Raw genomic sequence first — 20,174 nt, 5'->3', positions numbered from 1 at the left:
GAGTAAGTTCCTGTGCTTCTCCTCACCCCTCAGACTTCCCTACTGTCCTGAGTGAGGTATTGTCAAGGTTTTAGTATAATCATGTTTAATTAATTTACATCAAATTTTCTTTGCAGGAGTGAAAAGATGTAAGAACATTAATACTTACAGTTAAAATATACAAAACTAAAAGATTTTAAGGAATGCAGAGAATTTGACTTTGAAGGGGAGAATTCAGACATCTTTAAATGTATGATTTGAATGCTCTGCCACATGTTTTTTTAAATAAGCGTATCCTCAGAAACATGCCAATACTCCAAAGTCCTCCAGGTTTCTTAATTACTGTAATATTCTTTCCAATAACCAAAGAAATTATAACTTCATTGCTTCACTGAGCTTCATTACCATTAGAACGTGCTTACAATAGGAACTTTTCCTTTAGAAAATTATACATACTCTAAAATATCTACAGTTACAGAAGAAAAAAGGACAGTATTCCCAGATTTACGGAATTCCCTCCTTTGCTTTCAAAATGTGTTATAAGTTTCCGTTTCAAAATGGAATGCCTTGCTTTGATTCCATCATGTCACATTTATCTTCATTCAAACTTCACTTTAATCAATCAGCATCCTATCTCAGGAATTATATTCATTAAAATATCTCCTTCTCCCTACAGATTCTATTCTTTCTTCAGTGTATTTAACAAACTGCAACGTCTTCCCATCTTCTCCCATACAGCCTGCCTCATGCACCAAAAAAAACCCAACTCATTTCCTGGGAATATTCATGCACCAATTTAGGAAACTTTTAGGTGAAAATCCATGTATTATGGTGGTTAATTAAAATACACAAAATTCAAGGGAGAAGTATCCAGACAGCACTTTCTTTAAAAACAAAAAACAAAGACAAAACACTAACTGCCTCTTTCTCCTACTCCTTCAGACCTCTTTTTTGGTTGCTGTTGTAGCTGAAGACATTTTCAAGGTCTTGGATGGCATTTACTATTGTTCATACCTCTTTTCAAAACATGACCTCACTTATAATTGAGCTTATTTCAAGTCATTAGCACAGCAACTCAACAACTCTTAAGATGCCCCAATTGGTATTATTTTGAAAAGCTAGAGATCTGAAACATCTGTGGAAACTCTTATGGCCTTGAACTTCAATTCAGAGGATCTCAAAATATCTCAGTATACAAGGCCATGCTTTCACCAAGTTGAAGATCAAAGTCATTGTTCACATTTGAGAAATAATTCTGAAAAACAGAAGCATACTTGATTTGCAGCAACAGATTAATTGCTTTTTCCCCCCTTAGATTTATTCTAAGCTGATGTCCAAAAACATATAATAAGACATATATAGCTTAATTATCATAAAGGAAATGGCTGTTGGCTTTTTTCTTTCCCAAAACTGCTTATTTTATAAAGGCTTTGCCTACCAGGTGATGCAAATCCCTCAGGTAAATAACGATATGCTTTTATTGTCTGTCAGTATTTGTTCCCTAATCCTACTTTCACTGTGCTTTCAGTGAATAAAAGGAGACAAAAAATTACAGTCAAAGCAGACATTATTTTAATCATTTATAAATGCAATAAGTTTGTAGTTCTGGAATTACTCATTTCTGAAGAGACTTCTGTATTTCTGTAATAGGCAATAAGTATCAGACCAAAGAAGAGAAATAACTATTTTCCTACCATCTCTTTCTCTTTTTCCTCTTTTTTCCTTTTTTCTTTTTTTCCCCTTTTCTTCACGTTCACCTCTTACCACATTCTCTGCCAAAAACTAGGAAAAATTATTGAGATGCTGTGCATCACTTTTTTTGTCTTTCGTTTGTTTTTTTTTATAGTTTTAAAAGGCTGCCACTAGAATCTTTTCAACACGGATTCCATACTAAAAGTAGGTTGGTTACTGTCAAGAAACCCAAAAAAGCACGAACTCAAGCTACTATGTGTAACTGATAAAAGAGTTTTTTCATTTGCAAGAATTTTTCAACTTAAAATACATCAAGTGTTTTGTTTAAATCCATTAAATTAAAAATATTAAGTTTTAAAAAATGCCAGCCCTTGTATTAAAAAACTGAACATCTATAGCATAAAATGGCTTAGGTTGGAAGGGACCTTAAAGATTGCCAAGTTCCAACCCCCTTGCCATAGGGAGGTTTGCCGCCCATCAGATTAGACTGCCCAGGACCCCATCCAACCCGGCTTTCAGTGTCATCACAGATGGGGCATCCACTGCTTCTGTGAACCTGCACCAGTGGCTCACCACCCTCTGAGTAAAGAATTTCCTCCCAACATCTAATCTAAAACTCATCTCTTTTATAAAAGTTTAAAACCCTTTATCTCTATTTACCCATGTTAAAGTCAGTCTCCCTCCTGTTTACAAGATCCCCTCAAGTAATGGAAGGCTGCAATTGGGTCTCCCTAGAGTCTTCTCCTCTCCAAGCTAAACAAGTCCATCAATCCGTGCAAGGGGAATCCTTTGATAATTGTCATGACCGTTCCCTGGATCCACTCCAACAGTTTCACATCTTTCTTATGTCAGGAGCCACAGGTCTGAATGCAGTACTCCAAACAGGGCCTCACAAGAGCAGAGAGGGACAATCACCTCCCTCACCCTGCTGGCCACCCTTCTTGTGATGCAGCTCAGGATGGCCTTCCAGACTGCAAATGCACACTGCTGGCTCATGTCCAACTTTTCATCCACCAGGACTCCCAAGTCTGCTTCCAAGACTGCTCTCAATGAATTCTTCTCCCAGACTATACACATATCTGAGATTGCCCCAACCCAAGCGTAACACCTTGCATTCGGCCTTGTTGAATCTCATTTGGTTCATGCAGGCCAATTTCTGACGACTGTCCTGGTCACTCTGGATGGTATCCTTTTCTTCTGCCACACCAGTTGCAACACTCAGCCCATTAAGATCATTGCTAAAGAAGCTGAAGAATACCAGTCCCAAGACTGATCCCTGGGTGAAGTCACTCATCACCAGTGTCCATCTGAACACAGAGCTGTAGGCAAGAACTCTCTGGTTGTGATCATCCAAGCAATTCTTTATTCATTGAGTAGTCTTGCCTTCAAATCTGTATTTCTTCAATTTAGAGATGAGGATGTGATGTGGGATCATGTCAAAGGCCTTGTATAAGTCCAGGTAAACAACACCAGTTGCCCTTCCTTTGTCCACCAATGCCAGCACTCCGTCAGAGAAGGCCACCAGATTTGTCACACATTATCTGCCCTTGATGAAGCTACACCAGCTGTCTCAAATCACCTACTCATCTCACATATGTCTTAACAGTTTCCAAGAGGATCTGCTCCATGATCTTCTCAGACACAGAAGTGAGGCTCACCAGCCTGTAGTTCCACTGGTCTTCCTTTCTTCCTTTCTTCCTTTCCTAAAAATGAGAGTGATGTTTCCCTGTTTCCAGTCACTGGAGACTTTGCCTGACAGCTATGACTTCTCAAGTATAATGGAGAGCGGCTTAGACAACCACATCAGCCAGTGCCTTCAGGACTGTGGGATGCACACCATCTGGCCCCACATACTTGTACACATACATTCTCATGAGCTGATCTCTGAACTTGCTCTGCTCTAACAAAGGGATTTTGTTCCCCCAACCCTCTCCTTGAAGTTCAGGGACATGTGAAGCATGGGAAGCCTGATAGCCAGTGAAGATGGAAACAAAGAACTCATCGAGTACCTCAGCCTTCCCCATGTCTGTTGAAGCCAGTTTTCCCCTCTTGTTTATCAGAGGGGGTACACTATCTTTTACCTGTTTCTTCTGACCTATGTACTCGTAGAATCCTTGTTATTTTTCACATCTCACCAAGTTGCTTCCACCTGTGCCTCAGCTTTCCTTTTGGCTAAGATCAAGTGTACTGTACTGTAGCACATAAAGCTACAATGTGAAAGGTCTTCACAAGAGGAGAGTCCAAAGGCTTATTTAAACTCTTCAACAGACGCAGACATACGAAAAGCACATGGTATCACTGTCTACAACCGATACAGTGCCTGTTGTCTGTGATTTTACAAACTATTCTGCTGTAACTCACTCTGGGGAAAACTTTTATTAAGGATGTTGATTACAACTTCACTGAAGCAAAACCTGTCCTGAAATAGAACTTAAAGTCTTAAGCCAAACAATGTGGTTTATTTTAAAAGGAACTACACCAATTGACAACTAACATCCTCAAAAATACCAGAAGAGAAACAAGGACATTACTACTTCTCCATCACAAATTGTGATTTAATATATTTATGCAGGCTAGAAGCCTTTACAGAATTACACAAAACTCACTGTTCTCTGCATTTCCCAGGGTTCTGATCTATGACACCACATAGCTTAATCTGGTTCCCAAACTTCTAAAGTCTTCCACACAGGTATCAAGCACTAGAAGAAAAACCTCTACACTATCACTTGTCACATTAACAAGTAATTCTACAGCTTCATCTCAGTGAAGATGACATTAGCTGCCAGTATCACAGAGCTTTAAACTTGAACTTTAGAAGTTTTTAATTAAAAAGTGGAACTGAAACAATTAAAAGATTCCTTTAGAATTAGAGGAAACCCATGTTCACACCCTAAAACAATGGTATCTGAATTTTTCCTTTTTGGAGAAAGTCAGTTAGGTGGCTTTATCGTGATTAGCTCTGCTACAGGGATAAAGTAGCATCACAATCTTGTAATTAGAATAAGATTAGTATCACTTTGTTGCCTGCAGTAGATGTTTTCTTCACTATTCATGGTTCCCAATCAAAAAAATGGTAAACAACAAGCCCACATAGCAGTTATCTACAAAGTCATTGTAAGACACAACCACTATGATTCGGGGCACTCCAGTGAACAAGTCAGCTCTCTAAGTTATTCTCAAAGGGAGAGGTTTCAGAAAAGAATATCCAGATGTCCAAAGCAGTTAACCAGGAAAGATAGAATGCTAGCCTACTGATTCTCAGGTTAGACAGCAAGATCAAAACCTTCGTCACATTTTTTCTACAGAATGAAAATGAATGAAAGTTTGGCTTTATGCCCAAAGGATTACATAGGAGCAAGCCAAATAACTGGTTCTCTCTTAAGCAATTTCCTCTTTTACAGTTCATGCTGTACAGTGTTGATAAAGAGCAACTTTATACATTAAGTACCCTTCAAATGTCAATCTATAGCCTGTTAGATTACGCTTACGGAAATAGTTTGTCTGTGCCAGGCCAGCAAAATAGGTTTAGGAATCCAGCCTGATCTCCTTACACTCACAGGAAAACAGATTATCTTATAGACAAGCCATAAGATTGCTCTGAATAACAAAGATAATAACTTTTGAATTTTTCTTCCAGAAAGGTCATCAAATCCAACATCCTGACTACTCCAGGGCTAACCAAAAGCTAACACATGTTATTGAAAGCATTATCCCAATGTCTCATGAACACAGAGAGGCACAGGGCATCCATAACAGAAGCCTGTCCCAGTGTTTGACCACTCTGACAGTAAATACGTGTTTCCTAATGCCCTGAGACTTCCCTGGCACAGCTTTGTACCATCCCCATCCTGCCATTTGTACCAGGGAGCACAGCCCAGCACCTCCCTCTTCTCCTCCTCAGAGGGGAATACTCTCCTGCAGAGAGCAATGAGGTTGCCTCTTGGTCTTCTCCAGATGAGCCAACTTAACTGTTCTCAGCCTCTGCTCATAGGACACGTCTTCCAGCCATGCTGTGCTTCTCAAGACGCTAACATCTTTTTTACACTGCGGGGCCCTGAACTGCACACAGTATTCAAGGTGAGACTACACCAATGCTAAATATAGTGAGAGAATCACTTCTTTTCACCAGCTGGCTAAGTAAAAAGGTTAGTATTGAGATTAACTAATCCACTAGTTGGAGGAGACAAAACTATTCTCCAAACAATTGGTGGACTCCAATTACCATAACTAAGTTAAAATTATAGAATGATTTAAGTTGGAAGGAAGCTCAGGAGACTGTATGGTCAAACTCCCTGCTCAAAGTTTTATTAACTTTTTTCAAAACAGAACTTCCAAAGACTCATTCCTTTCAAAGAATCATTTGAGTTGGAAAGTAACTTTAAAGGTCATCTAGTTCAACTCACCTTCGATGAACAGAAACATCTACAGCCAGATCAGGTTGCTCAGAGCCTGGTCCAGCCTGACCTTGAACGTCTCCGGGGACAAGGCAACCATCTCTATGATCAATCTTGCCTCAGCACTTGACTCAGAACACTCCCTGTTCTTCATCATTCTCATGTTTTTCTTTCCAAAGTTTCTGACTTCTGCACCTTGGAAATTTCTCTCATTCAGTTTTCTTCCCACTGTACATCAACAACAAAAGAGCTCCTTCCTAGGTGTCTAGTCTGCTACCTTTTGTCAGAAGGCAGGAAGACATTTGTAGAATTCCCAGTCAAGCATGATTAGCAGATACATGACACACAGCTACAAGTATAAATTTAAAACATTCAAGGCAAATGGAAGGCAGGCTGGTAAATGAGTATTGAGACCCAGGGCTCTGTACCTCGCCATTTGAAACACATACTTTCATTTGCATAGTACTTGCTCTCTCTGCAATATTCTGTTTGCTGCTTTTTTTCATTCCTCAAAGCTAACACAGTTTGCAAGAGCCTTGGAGGGGCAATTTGTGGTTTGGTACCTAAAAGGTAGAGGACAGCATGTCATTTACAGGTATTTGTGCCCTGAAGGTTTTGGCTCCTCTGATCTCATGCTAGCTCATGTAGGGTTATCACACAAACACAATAAAGTACTTGCCATGTAATTGAAGAATTTGTGGTTGCAATGGCAAATTTACTAACTACATGCAGTCCAACAGCTAGTCATATCGTTCTATGCCCATGAGATGAAGTGCGTTGTATAATAGATGCTGAGAGAGGTTGACAGACTTATTAAAGGGTCTATAGTTGATGACATAACTTTAGCTGTTACAGTCAATGTATTGCTATTGAAAAAATAAAAAGCAAAAGTAGTACAGTAGAGAGAAAGAAAAGGAAAAACTCTCAGTGACTGACTGGGAAAAAAAAAAACAAACAGTAAAGCTGTTGATATGTGAGATGTCTCCCCAGTGCAAGAGGCCTGAAAAATGAAGATTATGATGATGGCAATGAGTATTTTTCTACGCTTTTTCCCAGTATGATACTTTTTTCCAAATGAGACTCACTCAAATTCCAAATTCTGTCCCCCATCCCCAGTTATGACTTTATGCTGAAATATACTGATCTGGTGCACAAGTTGCACATTCACTGGTCATTCCGCTTCTAAGCACGTATATTATTGACTAATATTTATCTAGGATTTAAGAACTTGCATACCTTGCTGTGCACTATGTTTGGTTTTCAGGTACATAAACTAAAGTCTACAAAACAAGAGACATGGAAGGCAGAGGAAGATTAAACATTCTCACACCAGTTCTAGCCACTTCCCATGAGAACAACACTATCAGAATTTGCAGGTGCAAGGCCACAAGAGCAAGAGCATGAAAATAACAGCATGAGAACAAGATACGAAAAGTACGCCCACAGTAGCTCTGGAAAATACTGTGCCAAAAACTTCAGGGAAAAGTTCCTGAACTGAAACAGCAGGTCCTTAGAAGTCATTGCTATGTACTATACAACAGGTGTGAGCCTGATTTTTTATTAATGCTTTGAAAAGAAACCTCCAAAAATGCAATCGGGTTGCAGACCCAAATACAAAGAAAGATTTAGCTGTAAAGGCCCAGTGCAAAAATAAGACTAGGTAAATGATATACATCGATATATTTTTAAGCACATTCTTATGAGAAAATATAAATTCCAAAAATATATTTATCATCATCAACCTCACCTTTGAGAGAAAATTTTTTGAGCTGATCCTGTAGCCTTTAAGACTGTCGTGCAATTTTTGCAGGTGCTGCACAACTTTTCTTTGCTGTTCATCATTCTTCAGCTCTTCTTGCTTAATCAGAAAGTCATAATGTTCTAAAGGTCCATTGCAAACCAGTAAGGCTCTAGAATTAGCATCCGTAAGCGTACCAAGAACCACCTTTTCATTCGCTGCCTGAGTTGCATATGCTGTAAAATAGAAAACAGACTGCTAATAGAGATGTTTCGAAAAGTCTTAAAATCGAAAATGTCTTAAAATTGTAAACATAGAACATCATGTAACAGTTCATGCAAAGACTGATATACATTACTTACCTAGACTGCTGCACAAGTGTGTTATGCCTTTGTTTTTCATTAATCCACGACTAACTACAAAATACATTCAGTAGTATGTTTTAACAGTTTTATTAATAAAAAGCACATACACACAGTGCTCAGTGGGGAAGCTGAACGAGCCGTTGGAAGTGTTGACATACCTGTTGCAAAGGTGGGGTAAAATAATTTAAAACCCCTGACAGACAGCATTTTTTTTCTGAACAGATGAATCCTTTAGAAAGAGGCATGCTGAAAGAAAGAATTTAAAAGACGGCAAACAGGAGGCCAAAACAGGAGTTTTGTGTGTAAGCAAGTTTAAAGAGTGAAAGACCACAGTCAGCAGCACAGGAACTCTGAAACCCTGAAATACCACAGTTCACTTTGCTGGCTTAATCTTCTACTTAGAGACAGGATCATGGCAAGGAATTCTGTTTAGATTAAAAAGAAAAAAGTCAGAATTGACAGGCACAAAATGAGATATAATACTATAATTAGGAATCAAAGAATATAAAGTCTTACAAAGAAGGCTTGTTAAATCATTAAGATCAGAAATCTAACAAAAGAATACACTGAGAAAATGTTTAATACCTTCTTTGCTTATGTTATCATTTGAAAGTTTAAGAACTATCACGAGTAACACAAGATGTATCAATGACAAAAGTTAATGAGAATGTTTAAGAATTCGAACATTGCTCGAGCTAATGAAAGCCATCCTCAAATGCTTAAGGTAAGCTCCTCAAACAACCCAACAGCCTCCAGCAGCTTGATTTGAGAACTGCTGGATAGTAAGCAAGGTTCAGAAAAAAAAAAAAAAAAACCTAGGAAAAAACCTGGAAAGGTTCTAACATTTAAGAAGACAAATCCCAAAATTCATAGGTCAGTCAACACAGTTTTAAAGCCCACAAAAAATACTGGAATTAGTAGAAGCAGATTCTGATTATTTATTTATTTATTTTAGGACGTGCTTAAGGTAAATCGTGATGAATGAGAGGCAACATCAACTCCTCAGGAACAGTGTGAGAGCAACAGTCTTCCCCACTGACCACGTAATACATTCAGTAGAATGAGGAAAAACGTTCTAAATCGCAGCAACCATTCTGTCATCAGGTCACACAGTGCTGTCAGTATAAAGTAGGAAAGCTAGATGCTAGTGACATAACTTTTGAGCAAGTACAAAACAAACTAGAAAAAACTGTAGGTAATAAATAACTACTACAGTTAAGCTACACGCATGTTTTCAACAGAGTTTCACAGAGGGCTCAGAAGCTCAATCTGGTGCAATTCAGAATTTCCATCCATGACCTGCGTAGGGTAAATAGAACTTCATAGAATGGGCTTGCAGGTAAGATCATCAGGAGGGGAGGCTGCACACTCCAGAATGCAAGGCAGAGTACACCAAATAGAATGCATTGCAACAAGGCATTGTTCTTTGGGGGAATAGTTAGCTGAACTTTAGAGATGGACATTGACCATCTAAAAAGCAACTCCGCAGAAAACAATCAATCCAAGGCTATACTGGCAGTGAAACATCATCACAAAACTACTGGGGAGAGAGTAAGGAAAGAAGAAAGCACTCTGAGGTACAGAATCATAGAATCACAGAATGTATGCTCATAGAAGTACAAAAAACATAAGCACTCATGAACCAACCCTGTTCTACTCAATAGCGATATGTTCCATCCTAGAATACACTTTGGTTTTCATATCACATTTCATAAAAGGTATGAACACAACAGAGCCTTGACAAATGTGTGATTTAGTATTTGTTATACCATGGGTCACAAACCACAGAGAAGTTGTAACAGCGCTCAGAGAGGCACAAGAAAAGCGTGAAATTTTTAAAAATGGATATGGTTATAAAACAAAAGAACTGAAAAGACCTCAGTTTCTCCAAAGCAAGGCAGCCAATATTTACAACTGTAGACAATAAGTATACCAAATTCTCCTGCCCCAAAGGAACTGAGTTACTGCTGCAAATTAAAAGTAATTAGTTCATCCCCAGAAAAAAAGATCACCTAGAGAGTTGAGTTCAACATCCGTTATTGCAAAAATTTCACTAACATCTTTACAGAAGGCTAAAGAAAATCATATAGCTTTCTCAGAGTCCTATCTAGAGATAAGACTGTAAATCTACTTAAGGCAGTGAAATGGGTTAACTGATGAAAAAAGAACTTTAAGAGCAATCTTGATGAAAATCTATCAATAACGGGTCAGTAATACCTCATCTGCATTCAAATAAAAGGAGATAATGGGAAGAGAAATAGATAGATGATCTCTCAAAGTTCACCTTCATCTTATTTTTTCCAAATATTTACTCCTACATAAACTCAGCCTCAGTCGTGTGGTTTGCACCTCTGAACTACTGACTGCCTTCACAACACATACAGCTCAATGGCTCCAAAAGGTCTGATGTAAGGGTCCAGCCTTAACCTGCAAAGTCTGCATTCCCACTGCTTACCATGAGATTAGGAGAAAAAAAAATAAAAGCTGGTTTAGGGATAAGAAAGGGTTTGTGGCTCATTACCTTTCTGGCCTTGGACAAGGGATAGCAGCAGAGCTGCTCACATGCATGCCTTCTGTGTCAGATTACATGTACTCACAGCTGACCATAAGTGGAAATAAAGTGGGAATAAAACACTATGTCATCAACAGATGACAGAGATGAAGACTGTGCAAGTGATGACAGAGGGTGTTGTGGGACAAACTGCTCACTGTTCTCCTAAAATAATACTGAATGCCAAGATTTAAATATGGTGAGGGGTACCGGGAGACACACAGTAAATGGTAAGTGATAAATTCTATGTGTCGCTGTAGAGCAAAGTCATAGACCCTGAAGAGAACATAAAGCATGTATGAGTTTTAAAGAGAAGTCAACAGAAGACAGCTACTCAAGTGATAAACTATACTGAGAGACAAACAAGTGAGTCTTCCATTCTCACCTGCCTTGTGGAGCAGACCGCAAAAATCATTCACACTACAGCTTCTAGAATAATCTATTCCTGTACAGATAAAGAAAATGAATTTTTAGAAATTTTAATACATAGCAGAGGAATACCAGACAATTTCCTTATACAGTTTTGTATCAAGGAAACTTAGAACAGAATTGCCTAATGTAAGTCAGCGCATTAATGCTAGTCCTGCAGACTTCTCTATACTGCAAAAACTCTCTTCCTGTTTCACATCTTCATGTTATACTAAGTTACTTGCTTATATTAGTTTTCTTCTGGAACACTCCAGTGTCACAGAGAAAAAGCATTTTGTGTATCCACATAAGAGTACTGAAAAGCCCAATGTCAATTCATTACTCAGTTTTACATAAACCAGTGTAAAACTAGAGACATGAGCCATAATTTCCACTCCCAGAGTGCATTACAGTGTTGGATTTTACCATGTTTTGCCTAACATTCACTACGATTTAACAATTGCCAGTAGGTTGCACCTTTCTACTGAATTCTTGTTCCTGAAACAGAAGCATTAGGGCTATCTCATTTCACTTCAAGCCACAAAATTAGGTGCTTGCATTTGCCTTTCTGCCTGCCTGTCCAAGCATCACAGACCTAGCTGCAACAAAAACCTACTGAGATACACAAACACAAACAAAAAGAAAAAAAAGAGGGGGAGAGAGAGAGAGAGAGAGAAATCTTGGAGAAATAAGAGGGGGAAAAAAAACTGAAAGACAACAAAAACTTTTTAATGTAAACTAATGTAAATGCCAATCTGAAAGTATGAATTCCCTTCAAGTGAGTTACTTAAGAGTTACCTTCAGTAAACTAGCATTGATTTATCACTGCAAAGATAAGTGCTAGCATCAAAATCTAAAAATAAAAAGCATTCTTAACTTCAAAGACATTCTGCTCTGGAAAAGAGCAACAAATTGGAAACTTAATCAGTACATTGTCAACCTTCCCTTCTGCTGCTTAGAACTCATGTCTGGGATGACATTGGAAAAAGGTAAGCAAGTTTCAATGACACTGCTTCTCAGAGCAAAGCTCACAGCTGAGGCAGGCACTAGAGTTATTTACGTAAGAAGACAATCTGAAATGGAAGCTGGATTGTGGCCTGTCATAACCTGATCTTGACAGAAGCCAGGAGGTTGATAAGTCAGAAGGGTAACTGAGACAAACCATCACTCACCCTAGCAACCCTTTTTCTCCTTCTCTTAATTGTATGTAATCATATAATTTGAACCTACAAAATAACACGGGCTTCCCTGCCCATGTTTCATTTTTTCCATATTTGAAAATTCATAGATTAATAAATTCAAACTTATGGGGAGAAGATCTCGTGTTTAAAATGATTATTCATTACTGAGAAAGTGTTTTATTTCCACAGATTAATTCAAATTTGATCTGCAGAATCCTTTACAGAACAGAGCATCTTTAAAACGTCTGATTAGAATTGTGAACCTTCAGTGGAAAGAAATATTGAAAAAATCTAAAGAAAAAAGGAAAAAAATAAAAAAAGATACATAATATCCAACTAAAGAAGCAAAGGTCAAAGAAATGCAACCTAGCTCCTTTTATTGCAAAAGGTGAATCAAGCTTCAGATAACAGCATTCACTTAATAGATTGTCAGCCATATACAGTACTTGTGTAAATGTGTATTATTAATTTTCAAAGTTAATCAAAGAGGAAACAAATCCTAAAAGGGATTTAAAATGCATTTAACCTTTGTTCTCTATGTATGCTTCAAATCACTCCACCATGAGAAGGATCACAAATACTTTTCCTGGAGATTAAGGACAACAAACCTTTTAAGTATTAGGAACACCAGTATTCACCTAATTACCTCCGAACTATGCCTGTGAATTGTGATTGACTACACATTCTGAGCAAAGTGCACTGCAAAGGCACAAGAGATGGGGAATCAACCACTTCCCATAATAACTTCCTCAAGTGGTTAATAGTTCTTTGCCTTCAAGACAGAAAATACTCCCAGCAGTTGAGAACTATACCTAAACCAAACTCACCATGGGGACTACAAGTGCACCAAAGTCCACAGTCCAAAGATCACCCAGCTGCCATCAAGAAGCTAGAATAGCATTGGCTAAGCCAGTGCCAATGCAGGAAGCACATGCATTTCATTGCTACTTTGCAGACTTCATTCTGCCTTAAGAGCTTTTCACAAACACTAGAATTTGAAGGGTGACAGCAAGGTCACAGAAAGCAACTTTTACAAACTTTTCAGATCATAAAAGGCAAATTGCAAGTAAGATACAAGGTCTTAGACTGCCCATTCATCTTTGTTTCCTTGTATGAGAAGAAACTTAGATTGATCACTTAGACCATATTTAGCCTTCCTACAGTCCATTCATTATATGAATATTCTTATATGAATATATATATATTCTGTGTGTAAACTTCTAGAGAATATGAGTGTTACAGTAGAACTGATTTTTCCATAGGTACCTGTGACATTATGAGGAAAATTATATTTCTTGTCCTATTTCCATGCACTGCCCATTTAATTACATCAGCTAAAGGTGAAAGTAGTAATGGCAGGAAAGTTTGTCAGGGAAACTGTTCACAGTTATTAATTCTGAAGCCATTCCAGGGTGTAAAGGTGCAGCAGGCAGATCATACAAAAAAAGAAAACACTGATTATAAGAACAGGATTATAAATTAATTCAGTGATCATTGCCCATCCCTGCAAAGCCAAAAAAAATACAGATAAAGTCACCAGATTTCCTCTGACTTAAAAAAAGAACACAAATGTAAAGATTTGAAGCAATATCACAATTAAATAAAAACACAACCGTTGTACTAACTGTAACACTCATTTAGTCAGCACATCTTTTTTCAGTCTATTTGCCTTAGGATGTAAGCATCGTACAGCCACAGTACAACACGTGTATGTGAATGCTTATTTGTCTCCTATGACCGCAGGATCACTGAGTCCACACTGGCTCTGGGCTCCACACAGGACCACCCAAAATCCAAGCCCTATGTCTGCACTGTTCCAACACCGCTGAACTCTGGCAGCTTGTGGCCGTGTTCACTGCTCTGGAAGAGCTCTTACTAAAGGGAAATGACCTCAGCTTCTAATCTAAGTTTCATGCTAGCAAAACCTGCTTTCCTATGAATTTATGTACTATGCTGACTTTATCAGGCTACGAGTGAAAGCTCAGCTGCTGTGACAGATGAGAGGACCCTTCTGAGGAAGAGTTAACGAGACAAGCGAGTAGTCAGGCAGAGCCGCAGTCTAGGCTGGCCGGGAAGCCACAGGGCCTGCTGAACCCGGCGCAGGTCCCGGGCCGGGCAGAGGTGCAGGCCGCAGAGAAGGGGAAGACGCGGCAGATCCCCGCGCGGGCAGCCAGGCGTAGCGGCCACCTTCTCCCCCCGCACAGAGCCGGCACGGAACTCCGCCGGCAGCCTCGAGGCGGAGTCCGGCACTAGCGTGTCCCCTCTCCGGCGGCGCCGCGCCCGCTCGGCTCCCCCCTCCAGGGCACCGCGCTCCAGGGCTCGCACTCCCTCGGGCACGGCGCGGGATCGGCGGCACTGACCTCTCCACAGGGCCCGTGCCGGCAGCAGACGGACAGCACGCCGCGCCGGTGCCCGTAGCAGGCAGCGCGCAGTAACCAAGGGCGACACGGGCGCCGCCATCTTCTCGGCGCGGCCTCCACGGCGGACGGCGCGGGGCGAGCTGGGAAATGGAGTCCCGGGGTAAGGGCGCTGCAACTGGCGCCGGCTGCGGTGCCTCAGGGAAGCCGGGCGCTGGGCGAGGAGTGCCAGTGCTGCAGCCACCGGCTTCAGTTTGCCAGATAACTTGACAGAAAGGCACAATGCAGTGAACAAACAGACAAGCGTAGATTCTAATAAAAGGGCACTGGCATTCAGGAGCCAATAACCTACCGTTGACTTGCGGCTGGCTGCCTCTCTGTTGCTGTCACAAATGCACCCACGTGTCAGAATGTGGACTCAGCAGATGTTGCTCACAGTAAAAGCATGAAAGAAATGCATGAATTGATTTTTGGCTTTTCAATATGAGAATTCCTATAACGTACTCTAGAGTTAAATTTCTGTGCAACATGAGCAAGTGAACAAGTCATTATCATAGAACACTTTTCAACAGGGCTTCTTACATAAGAAGGGAGCAAAATATCACATCAAGGCACTGTTGAACTGATTGCAAACATGATCTACAGAAGTAGATTCTACTGAACAGTATTACTAATGTTTTTAAAATAAAATTTATGATCTTGAAAATATTGATGATACTTGAAGTTATTTTCTAGCATGTTGGAGCCGCTGTCCGTGGAGGCATCCAAGGAACATGTGGCACTGAGAGACATGGTTACTGGGCGCAGTGGGGATGCGCTGACAGTTGGACTAGTTGATCTTACTATTCTTTTCCAACCTTAATGATCAATCAGTAATTCTATGGTCAACTGTTTTAAAATATGCAGTTGCACCAGGCACATTGTCCATACTACATATCTAAATTAAGCAGTGAACTAAAATGCAATCTATCATATCTCAAAAGAGCTGTTCTCAGTGCCTTTTCTTTCCTCTTCCTTCTATTGAGAACTTTTTGGTTTTGACTCATTTTAGCTATCAACACCTGTGCCCATTTAGGAATGAATTTCAGTACAAATCATAGTGAAGTGAATAGGCGTTTCAAAGATGCATCACAATTGTTGCAATATTTTTAGAATCTCAAACAAGGAAACAAACAACTTCAGTAAAAGTGATTTAAATAACAAATATCCTTATAAACAGCTTATCTCCTTGAGAACAAAGCATAAACAAGGCAACGAGAGCCGTTCTTTTTCTTCCATTATTAACTCAGATCACAATACGATTGGGTGAAATGTCAAGAATAATTGGAGAAAATGACAGCATAATCTTCAGCAAAAACATCTGATTTATTTAAATTGGCACTGTTTTTTTGTCTTAACAGATTCTCTGCTTGACCTTGTTATGCAAGAAAGTATAGAAAAACTTCCCATTTGGGTTTGTTCTGTTATTCTCTACCTAAGTGAAAAAACTTTTTACAGTGCTTCTGTACACAGCAAACTCTGAAATGCCATGATACGTGCCACTGTATTGAACACCCTGGGAGCTGAATCTGCATTTGGCAAAGTCACATTTTGTTGTTAACCTAAAATAACAAGAATTGGATAATCTGTAGATCATCATGGTTAATGCCTTGTAACAGATACAGATCCATTCTATAGGACGTTCATACACTTCATTTGCTGTATTCATCTCTTTTCATGCCTCCAGAGAAATAAAGTTATAAAGACGATGGAATTAGATTGATGCTTGCTTAACTTAGTACCATTATTAGTTTGCAAGCTAAGTGAAATAATAAGTGGTCTTAAATAGGAATACAAACAGGGGCATAATAAAACCCCTCTGAAGACCCCACTATCCTATGGAGATACAAAATTCACTCCTCTGGAAAATCAAGTGTGTTGAACCCACAAGGATGTTTGTGTCTAAAGACCTTTGGATCTTTTCCAAACCTCCTCTGAGTTCCTTCAGGAGGGCAGGAAAGCTCCAGGATGCTTCTGTCATGGAAAACATGTCTGGCTCCAATACATACATGTACTTTTGACGTAAGAGAAGTCATTCACCCTACTGTAGGAAAATGGATTTTGTGGTTTGTTTTTATTAACACTAGTTTGTATCAAATGCCATTTTCATAGAGTTATGACAGAACACTCTGAGGTAAACTTGATTTTAGCTTTATCTATACAGGAATAATCAAATATGCAATAGATAGTTTATGCTGCTTACCAAATCAAAGATTCTTAAAGTTGTAAAAATTTTCCCAAACTTATGGACTTAGGGCTATTTTTACACATCCGTCCGTTTACAGCTTGCATTTCAGTCAGCTCACTCAGCTTCATGTGTTAGAAGCTCACTGTGCAACTTTCCAGCTACATGGGCACCACTCAGCTTCTCTAGAACAAGGGGTTCACAAAGTAAATACCTGTGAGTTGGTGGATGACATTTTAAACAGTAAGAAATCTAAAAGTATATAAGAGGATCACCTGTGTTGAAAAATATCAGGTAAAAAGAGAGAAGAGGCATTGAATACAATAGTTAATATATGTGGATATAACAAGTTATATATATATGCATAATATTTATATGTGGAAGATAAGAACCAAATGTAGATCTCTAAATATCACATCCTGATGCTACTAACACTGGTATCAGGAAGTCATTTTTCCACATAAAGCATTGCACAATTAGTTCTATGCTTTATGTCAGTTTTTCTTCTATGGCTTATCCTTGGTCAGCATTCTTCAGAAGTTTTGACAAAATATGTTTGTGTTGACTAAACTGTATTAACTTGGGAGCTTGTCACAAGGCTGGGGAACCCCCGCTGGGTAATGGAGATTTGGTTTCCTACCCAGTTAAAGGAATATAATTTTTTTTCTCTTTTAAAAACAAACTACTTGAGAGGTATCTCTATACTAAACTTAAGAATTAATCATACATTAATACTTGCTTCTGCGTACATGCCAGGAAACTCCAGTATTCATAACACTACTTGAAGTTACGCAAGAAAATCTTAACTGAATAAATAATGTGCGGCAACAAATCCATGAATTCCTAATCTCTTGGCTGTTTGTCTAAATGCTTGATTTCTTGCATATAATCTTTGGACCTACAAACACAGATGACCTCTTTCCATTTAGATTTGAAATTTGGCCCAAAGTTCACATCAGAAATAGAATTAAAACATTCTTTCTGAATTTATGGTTCACCTTTTCCATCCTGAGATGAACCACTGCAGCAAGTAGTGAACTGCAGACGGTGTAATTCCAGAGCTCCATGGTTCACAAAAAATATGATCCATAATTCAGAATAAACACATCCTCTGAGTGTTGGAAAGAAAGAAGCAGACTCAAAGGAGTCCTAATTTTCCCCCGCCTTCATTCCTTTCTCTCTGCAGCATCAGCCAGCCAGTGTGGCATATGTGCTTTCACATATGCAAGGAGGGTCTAGTTTTGAAGCAGGGCATCTCCCCTTTGTCTTCCAGTACAGAGGATCTGATTCCCAGCTGTGAGAGAAAACAGTCAACTTAAGGCTCACTGTCAGTAGTATTTACTCAGCGTAAGAACAAATTCTATTCGTCATTCCTCATATGCTTGCCATCTTCCCAAATGCACAATATTGTGCACTTATATGTTATCTTGAATAGATAATAAAACCAGTCAGGCAATATATTACTTAATATATACTTAAGATAATAGCAGTACTCTGTCTTATTTTCATGTTTGCAGTCAGATGTGGTTGCATAAGTTGTGTAACAAACAAAAGTGTATGCAAAAGTGTATACGAGTAATCTCAGTAGAATGCATGAAATTTTCTTGCCTTGTTGCAAGACCAGTTCAATAACTCACCTAATTCAAATAAGGCTTTCTTTCACTGTTACACTGTAAAATTCTGTCAGCTTAATTTCTGTTTATAATTATAAAGTGAGTAGTTAGCAGCTATTAGCAGCAAAAATAAGGAAGGTGCACTAGTAAGGACAAGAATTATGCTGGAGGAGTGATGAGCAGGAAATTCAGAGAAAAGTTACCAAGCAAAACACCTACAGCACTCTCGTTCTGTGGATGTGCTATTTTTGTAACTTGGGTTCATTTGAGCTTCTTAATTACCTTTTTATTCTAGACAACTGTTATCCAAACTCGTTGGATGTGAAATTTGAGTCTCTTGAATCTGATTTGTGGGCAACCTGCCATTTTGACTATTGCCTAGACACAAATTCTTAGAAAAAAAAAATATAACTAGTTTTTCTATAAACTCATTCTACCTAGCTAGTAGTTGAGTGCTGTAACACTTTCATAGTGAAGGAAAATGAAATATGCATTTTCTCACTGCAGGGATACTGCTAGCAGATATTAAATCAAAAATCTGGAAGATGATAAAAATCTCTAAGATGATAAGAGTCATTTAGAAGTATTAGCAATGAGGCAATAGAATTACCATTCACTGGAGTCCTCGGTGAAGCAGAAGGCAAACATTCTACTTCTTTTGCCAATGGTTGAGTTGGGTATTTGAGTCAGGTACAGAAGCAGCGATAACCTTATGTCTTTGTAGAGGCCACACTTCCCCATCTAATTCTTTTCTCCCCTGTTAACTTTTCTTCAAGGTCCTAACCTCCAGTATACTTATTTTCTGGGAATACAAATTTCCCTTCTTATCCCTTATAAATGAAATGTTAACAAACTCTTAGCTTTGTAAGCTATCAAATCTGAGCTAGTTGGCTATAATGCCATAAGTGCATATCATTTGTGAAAACTGAAGGATTTGCCACTACTAAAAGCCTTAAGGCTACTGCAGACATCATTACCACTTTCTTTATGGCCTTGTCCATCCTCCAGGCTCCATTTTCAAGGTAGGACCTTTGCTGGGGTCCCTCTGGTCCATTCCTGGCACTGGGTATGGCCCACCCAAGCCTCCCAGCTGACATTTTGCGATATGGAATGACAACAACAGAATTTTTTTCCTTCATCTTGGTACAAACATCTTTGCCCACACCTACTGGCAATGCTGTCACAAGGATTCTTTCTTGTTCTCATACTTTAATTATGAAAACTGTCAAGTGTCTCTATAGTCCTCCATTTGCCACCTGAAAAACAATTGTGCATACATTACTGAGGCGTCATCTGCTAATTCAAACCAGCCCGTAACCACAGGCCCACTGCCCTTTTCTTAACGTTGCCCACACATTTACAAACACCTCCAGAACTCCCTCACAGCCTCCACAGCAACGCAGAACTGCTGGCCAGACATAATGCTTCACCTCAGCTATGTTCCTGGCTAATGTATCTTATCCTGGATCCCCCATCCTTACGCACAGTGCTAAGAGTCGCTGGTGAGAAGTTCCAGCTCAGAATAAAGCATTATTTTTGCCGTAATCACTAACCCACCTTTGGTTTAAAAACCCACAGCCACGCGCGGGCCCGAGGACCCGAGCTTTCTCAGCCGCCAAAACACGCATGCCCCGCGCACGCCGGGACTTGTAGTTCGGAAGGCGGGCGACAG

General features: G+C 39.3%; 1 protein-coding gene and 1 long non-coding RNA gene across 5 annotated transcripts in view; both read right to left on the bottom strand.

Annotated features, from left to right (window-relative positions):
- AFG1L (AFG1 like ATPase) overlaps positions 1–14,769 on the bottom strand; it is a 64,380-nt gene extending 49,611 nt beyond the window's left edge. For 2 of the 4 annotated variants that reach the window (XM_042811639.1, XM_042811663.1), the window contains exons 1-3: positions 14,669–14,769; positions 11,105–11,164; positions 7,813–8,039 (exon numbers count right to left, since the gene is read on the bottom strand). In XM_042811639.1, coding sequence (XP_042667573.1) covers positions 7,813–8,039; positions 11,105–11,164; positions 14,669–14,768 — 387 coding nt within the window. In that variant the 5' untranslated portion in view covers position 14,769. Of the gene's footprint in view, positions 1–7,812; positions 8,040–8,165; positions 8,237–11,104; positions 11,165–14,668 lie in introns of those variants that run through there. The other 2 variants (XM_042811643.1, XM_042811653.1) reach the window with 2 other exon arrangements.
- A 1,990-nt stretch (positions 14,770–16,759) lies between these two features.
- LOC122159712 lies at positions 16,760–20,133 on the bottom strand. Its single transcript, XR_006168598.1, has 3 exons — positions 20,060–20,133; positions 19,113–19,758; positions 16,760–18,183 (listed from the first exon to the last, which is right to left on the bottom strand). It is a non-coding gene; the product is annotated as an uncharacterized LOC122159712 (long non-coding RNA).
- Between the last annotated feature and the right edge of the window lie 41 nt (positions 20,134–20,174).

The sequence above is a fragment of the Centrocercus urophasianus genome, unplaced genomic scaffold (genome assembly GCF_019232065.1).
Source record: "Centrocercus urophasianus isolate 14NV4802_14NV808 unplaced genomic scaffold, USGS_Curo_1.0 seq_10, whole genome shotgun sequence".
NCBI classification, from domain to species: Eukaryota; Metazoa; Chordata; class Aves; order Galliformes; family Phasianidae; genus Centrocercus; species Centrocercus urophasianus.
Note: the sequence above shows the minus strand (reverse complement) of the source record. Positions and strands in the feature narration are given on the sequence as shown.